The following is a 7762-nucleotide window of genomic DNA, read 5'->3' as shown; positions in this document are numbered from 1 at the left end:
GATTAGAGAACATCTATGAACATTCCTCAAATTACTACAACCTTTCTCCTAATGTAAAAAAGGACACAAAGCAGCACACATACAGTTAAATTTGCAGTTTTACAAAGAAGACAGTTATTATGGCAGGGAATGCAATAAAGATAAGTGATACCCCTTTCACACTACAAACAATAGCAAGGATTATTGCACATAAACGCGAAGCAACCCAGGTTACTATGCAGTGTGAAAGGGACAGGTTGAAATATACTGTGCTGAGATAGCCGGCATTAGAGCCCTGGATACTAGAAGGGTTTAACGTGTGTTCAACCTGGTTCACAGGGAAGTGTGAACGAGTATCCCGGGCTTGATGCCACCCATGTCCCATTCACTACATAGGAAGTCCTGGAGCTTGGAGATGAGATCACCAGCTCACCACATGATGGCGGCATTAGTGCCAGTCCGGACCACCAGACTGAAAGGGGTTTCACCCGGGTAGCACCCAGGGTGGCCTTGTGAACAAAATCCCAGGTGTGACCCGGCATACACATGTAAAAGAGGTATCACTGTTACATAGCAAGTTCTGGTAAAATCAAAGAACATGTTGACAATGAATATTTACTGCCATACAGTAACTTTATCAGAGTGTACAATTATGGCAAACTTTACAGCGTGTCATAAAGGCCAAGATAGTATTAAAGTATAATAATTAATATACAGATCATATCAGCTATTGCGTTTTTCTACAATTCTTCAGTAGTTTCAAACAAATTTGCTTCATCTTAACATTACCCATAATTAGTATAAAAGACTGTGCAGTGGGAAAAGAATAAATAAGTACAAAACAAACCCAGAATAATGGACTCAACATTGTTAGGAAGCCAATCCCAAGTTCTACCACGTAAAAAGTGAGATAAAGGAAAAGAAGGGACATCATAGTGCGAGCAGCCCCTTGGTGAGCCTTCACACTTGGACCACGGTCATCCTCCATGTTCTGTCTCATATGATGGGCATGGTTGTGGAGTGATCTAATTATACGACCGGTCGTGATCATTACGATCAGAAATGGGATAAAACAATTCACAAACAGTGAAAAAACATTGTACAAAGAATTAATTTCATATCCAATAACAGCTCTTGAAGTGTGATTGGTCCCAGTCTCAGCTGTGGAATTGGGGCCAAGAACTTTTGTGAATGAATACAACAAAGGAAGACAGGTGCAGAAGGACATAACCTGGGACAGCAAAATCAGCCATGGGACCAGAGTTGATATCTTCGTCTTGAGCCATGCAAAACAGCCATTTTTGAAGTTAATTATTTTCAAACAGAAGAATAAACACAGCCAGGCAGAAAGCCAAGAACTGGAGAAAATAGAGTAGGACATTATAAAATATAATATGTAAAAAACATAATCCACAAGGAAAATATCAGTAAAAAAAATGGCCGACACAATGCTGGCAGCATTTACGCAAGAGGAACAAGCATTCGAAAGAGCCAGAGAAACCACTAACTGGTCACTAGTGTTCAGGGTTTGCCCTCTCAACCAGTCATGGAAATTGATGAATACAATGAAGCCATTGGTCAAAATTCCAATAAAGACCTCAGCAATGAGGATGATAAGAAATCCCATGGCAAATGTAGGGATGAATATGTGGTCTAAACCCATTTTTTATACACAAGGAAAACAGATCTCACATTTATTCCATATATAACATTTTCATGGAGGTAAAAAATCCCAAGTATGAATGAGGAGCCATGAAGCCAAATAGTCAAAGTCTTTGCACAAGTTTTCTGTCCCTGTGCATTATTTATACATAGTTATCCTGCAGACTAATCCACTGGATGACATCAATGGATGGAATCATGGATAATTCTTTGATCCCCAGATTAAGATTTATGCAAACACAGAAAATATTTTCTTACATTCAGTATGATGACGTCCATGATGTTTTAGTCTTGTCACAGAAGCTTATGCAGAAAACTGTTGTGCAAAGCTTTGTATTAGCAGTACTCCATCAGTTTCTCCAGGAGATATACAAATAAATGGAGAACAATTTCTCTCTCTGCACATTGTGTTTTATCAGTAGGGATTCTTACAGCACCGTGTAATCAGTTGTGACAATAATAATAATGTGCTTAGATAATGATTTTTGTACATTAAACATCTTGAAGTATTCAACAGTACTAAATTAGGTGAAAAATGCTTCTGGAGGAACAGCATTATACATGCACATTATATGACTGAAAGTATCATTGCTTTAGAACACACTGACTTTGCTGATAGAACCCAAAAACTCCTTGTCCTGGCATAATTCCAGTGATACAACTGAATTTCTATAAAGAGAATGAAATGCACCACTTTCCTAGATTTGTCTTTTAGCAACTTCCTCAATGAAGTCAACACACACAATGAAGCCCATCAGGGCTGAATTACCCTTTAGGCAAGGTAGGTGTCTAGGGCTTAGTGGGTCCTATGGGGCCTGCCAGTCATCTGTTGCTGGCTTGATAAAATACTTTGTTTTCAGTAAGAATTGTTGCTGCTAAAATACCTTGGGGTAAATTTATGAAGCAGTGGGTTTAATGTAATTTAAACAATCCAGAACCCGCCAGCAGGCTCTATTCATAAAAGGTACTATAGCATTTACTAAAGGTTGTTCTGACCTACTAAATAAAATCTGCTGTCAATCCCCTGTGGTTTCTAAAGCCTTATACCACTAGGACCCCACTGCAACAGCACTGTTGACCTACCACTGTCCCACCATGGTTCACAAGGCTGCACAGATCCCTTAGATCTATACAGACTTATGTAGTATAAAAATAGTAAAGTTAAATATAGGGATCATCAAATTTCATAACCAGCCAGGGCTTATTTAACCTAGACTGTTATTGAAAAATATGGGTGAAAACAACTGTGTGGGGTCCCACCTAATGTTCACTAATCAGCTGTAGGCTGAATCATCCTAGGCTGGTGACACACAGTGTGGGGTCTTCCTGACATAATGTCAGCCAGCCCTAAACTTCTCAGCCCAGGGTTTAATGTCCTTCAAGGGGGGTGACCCCAGTTTATGGGGGATCCCCACTTACATAAGGATTCCAATCCTGGGCTGCAATGTCTAGGGCTGGTTGACATTATGGAAGGGAATTTGCTGAATGTACTCAAGTATTCCCAGTAGGAGGAGGCTCATTGATACTCCTAGTACTAAATTCATGACAACAGTGACCTGGCTGTCATGTCTGGGTGCTGAATCCAGGTGCTCTGATGCACCCTTATTTATATGTCTAACTCTGAATGCTGCAGTTGATAATGTGCCCACACATGCAGTGATTTATATTCTCAATCATAGAGACTGAGCACTGCTTGGAGAAGCTCATCACATGCTCCTCTGACCCCTGGCATCCAGCCTCACATGTCCTCTCCAGACATATATCTAAGCCATTGTTGGTAAGCACAACTGTGATGGGCACCCCGGAGGGTAGTTTAATGGGTCCAGGTTTATTGTACCAATTAAGATGTGCCCCAGGAGTTATGAATGGGTTTCAGTCCATTGGTAGAGTGTTTTGTGAAGAATAGGGAGCAAGGGGAAAAGGGGTGTAGGAGGAAAATATTGCATTTGGATTAGGTTCATGTGTAAATATTAATCATTATGTTTAGTGGGATACAGTTTTAAAGCTTCGCCTTCAGCTCTAGTTTGTCTTCAAAAGGTATTTTTGCACAGAAAGTTTGGCGTGGTGGGGGACTTACAGTAGATCAGAAACTTCATTTGGTCCCCATTTGGTCAATCTGGCTCTGTGACCCACATTTTATTCTGCCTATAAGCAATTTGTTCACTTTCTATGATTTGGATGATAGTAAGCTTTGTCTACAAATTATTCTTTTTGTCTATATATTATTACATTTATTATAATAGCATGTGTCAATTTGCTATAAAGTAATCTTAGAAGGGATACTTATAGTCTATGTTACAGCATGTTAGCATATACTGCAACACAATTGTGCTATGAGAGAGCTGTCTTGGCTCTTATCAGGCAGATCTTGGAAGATCACTGGTGGTTAGGACAAAGGACTTTCTGTGCCTATGAAATGATGGGTTGTATGTCCTTTGTACATTATTAATGTTTCTTATATCAATTTACAATATTTTTTTCATTGAACTCTTTGTTTACAACTGTGTCTTCCCTGTCACAGTTCCAGAGCCTGATATACTTTACTGTAAGAGAACTTATATTTGAGATATTTGGCTCAAACATGAGAATATCTAAATTAACTGAGCTTGTCTAGGACTGCATCGGAATAGCTTACTGTATGCTGTAAATGTGCATCTACATGGTAAAAGTGACTTTATTATTTATTAATGACACTGTCTAGACAAGCACAGTCTACATATATAACACACAAACATACACACACTTGTTCTTAAAGGGTATAGTTTTCCCACTCAGTGGCCAAAAATTCATTAAAATATTGACTTTATTTACTATTTTTTAGTTGACTTGGAAAAACAACATTTGCACAGAAAATCTCTATCAAAAAATTCCACAAAATAAGTTTAGTTTCAAGAATTAATGAGGTTTGACACTACTAAAATCATATTTATTAACAGGATTTTAAGATGCCTTGAAAATATTATACACACAAAAAGAAATATGTATGTATAACAAAGCATATTATTACTAATGACTATATGTATGTGTAATATGACAAAATCTACAATTAAGTAAAATATATCACACACACAGTGAAAGTTATATCAATACAATCTGTATGGGAGAAAGTGTTCATTTGACTATATTGATCCTATATCATTTAAAGTAAAAAAAATAGATTGCACTTGCAATGTTGTATGTTGGAACAATTATCTGCTGTGATATTACTTATGCTGGCCATACACGCTACAATTATCGGGATGATCCGCCAGATATCGGCGGATCGCCGCGATAATTGTAGCGTGTGGGGGGGGCGACCGAGGGTTAAATATTGCTAGGTCGGGTATGCTGGATTGTCCAGCATGCCCGTCCAATGCGATATTTCCCGGTAAACTGTCGGCCGCATCGGGCAGTGTGTGCCCAGCGCAGCTGACAGACAGACATTTCCTGTGTTCCTTCCTACGGAAGGAACAGGGAAATGTCTCCTCCCCCGGGGGCAGAGCGCAGATGTCTGCCGAATACACTGTGAGAGAAATCTCACAGTGTATGCCGGCGACTTCTGTGGCTGGCAGCCGGGCAGATAAAATGTCTGTCGGTCTGACAGACATTTTATCTGGTAGTGTATGCCCAGCATTACAAGGAAAACTTGCACAATCTAAGTGAAGATTTTCAGAACAAATGGTGACCAAATAGCATCTAAGTAACCATAAAGTCATCTGCTTTACTCCCCACCACAAACTTAATACAAGGTCACACTCTGACTCCAGGCACACTCCATGCATGCGGCCGCACAGGAGTGCCGGGGACAGCTGTAGAAGATACCTGCCCTTAGCCTACCTGCTGCCATTATTATTTTATGCTCAGAGGGAGGGAGGGGTTAGGGAAGGGACAGAGGGGGAGCACGGCATGGTGCTGGGTGACTTGATCAAACAGCTCACCAAGAGTCTTTGCGATCTAGCTGGACCAAGATGTAATATGTAGCACCTAACCTTATGTAACACATTCCTAATTCCCTATAAAGTATAAACTTGTGAGCAGAACTCTCTTACCTCTATGTGTGTATGCTATTATCCTGTTTCTTATTACTGTTTTATTCTCAACTGAAACTATATAAGTAAATATAAACAAATAAAAAATAAATAAAATAATAATTAGTCTACACATTATAATTATATTTTATGTTGCTATAACATAGCTTCCAAAATCATTAAAAAAATTATATTTTCTTCCATAAAAGTCTTTAAATTTAATTTTAGTCAAGCTATTTTAAATCTTTCTAATGTAACATGTTTTGATGTTTATTATTCATGAATTCTACTCATAAATTAATTTATATTTTTTTTATTTAATTTTATTTTATATATTTTGAAATGTATAAATTCACTAAATTACTTTGAACACAGCTGTTGGAATAAATGGTTTCAACACTAATTGGCTAAATGTGCTTTAAATAGTGAATGAGGTCAATGATGAAATCATCAGAAAGATTGATAAAAATCTTACAAACTAACTAATAAATAGGTTAATTATCTGTTATTAGTTTGCGCTGCAAGATTTTCAAACTAAATCTGGGTTTTCTAAGTTTGGATACAATTACCTCTGGAAAAGGATAATTTGAGAGATACCTAACCTACATAATAATAATAATAATAATAATAATAATAATAATAATAATAATAATAATAATAATAATAATAATAATAGTGAAATAAATAACATCATTGAAAAATATATTTACCTGTAAAACTTATTTTGAACAACTCATGTCCAACAGTGGAGCAAAACAGATTTGGGGTTTATTTATGATTTTTTTGTGTTTCTGTATGCCTTTTAAATATCGCAGAAACACAAACAGAAGTGTTGGGCTTTACAACCCACACTTTGTAAATAAACCCCTTAATTACAAGTGAATGAATTAATACTTATCTCTTTAAATTTAAATTAACTAGAGAATTTTTCATGTTTAGTTAATACATATATGTGCTTGAGAAACTTATAGGTGGACTCTAAACATTGTCTCTTTGCTAAATGGTACAATATATATATATATATATATATATAAATAGTGAGTTATTATCCCACATCTGATAGTGCAGTGTCCGGCAGCGTGCAGGGAACACCGACGCTCGTTTTGCCTGGAGCTGCTCTGTCAAGGCAGCCCCAGGCAAAACGCGCATGGGTGTTCCCTGCACGCTGCCGGACACCGCACATCAGATGCGGGATAATAACTCACTACACCCATACACGGGATAGTGATTAGAATACCTGGAACATCGCACTGACCACTCCATCATTGTTACCTTATTGTCAGTTGTGCTGCAGAATACTAATACGACCTAAAGATACACATGTGCATGAGAAATCTCCCTTTTGGCTATCCTTAAAATATTTGTGAAATTAAATTAAAGCAGATATAAAGAGCAACTGTGACTCTCTGCCTAATATTCTTCCTCTCTCTATATATAGACAGCTTATGCTCCCTATAAGAAGGTGATTATCTATGACATTAAGGTGTTGACAAGTGTGGGGGATTTCTGTGCGGTTACCCTCATACATATAAACAATATACTGTCACATTTGGCCCCAATAGAGTCATGATATATGAGAAAAAACATTATGCTCACAAAGAGTAATTGTGACTCTTCATAAGATAACTCAGACACTTGGTGTCTATTGATATAAAACATTGTATCTACTAAATACAAACAGGACCATCTGTTTTTTGACCACTGATTACTATAGATACTGAGTATCTACTGACAATATAAACAATTCTTGTCATTCAAACAATGGTATTTGTGTGCCTTGGTTGACACAATAGTGTAAAAAATATATATACCTATTAAATCGATATGTATAAGACTATTATTTATGAGAAACGATCCATACTATTAATAGCTACATAAATAGGCATTATTGTTTAGGATCAAGTCTATAGGATATCAAGTGGGGATTGTGCACATATATATAGATATCATACTATACTACAGACCAGTGTATTTCTATCACTATTATGATATATATGTAGTGAAGGATAGGATACAGAGCTTACGACAGTAATCCTTTATAATAGGACTCGAATAATCCGGCAGCTGCAGGAGGTGTTTTAAATCACTTATTTTCAATATATCCTTACTTTTCA

General features: G+C 37.2%; 1 protein-coding gene across 1 annotated transcript; it reads right to left on the bottom strand.

Annotated features, from left to right (window-relative positions):
* Window positions 1-706: 706 nt before the first annotated feature.
* On the bottom strand, window positions 707-1642 carry LOC148477399 (taste receptor type 2 member 40-like). The gene has a single exon (XM_088456810.1). The coding sequence runs from the start codon at window positions 1640-1642 to the stop codon at window positions 707-709; it is 936 nt and encodes a 311-aa protein (XP_088312936.1).
* Between the last annotated feature and the right edge of the window lie 6120 nt (window positions 1643-7762).

Source organism: Taudactylus pleione, unplaced genomic scaffold (assembly GCF_031769625.1).
Source record: "Taudactylus pleione unplaced genomic scaffold, aTauple2 ptg000720l, whole genome shotgun sequence".
Taxonomy (NCBI): Eukaryota; Metazoa; Chordata; class Amphibia; order Anura; family Myobatrachidae; genus Taudactylus; species Taudactylus pleione.
This window is presented reverse-complemented; position numbering and strand designations above follow the sequence as displayed.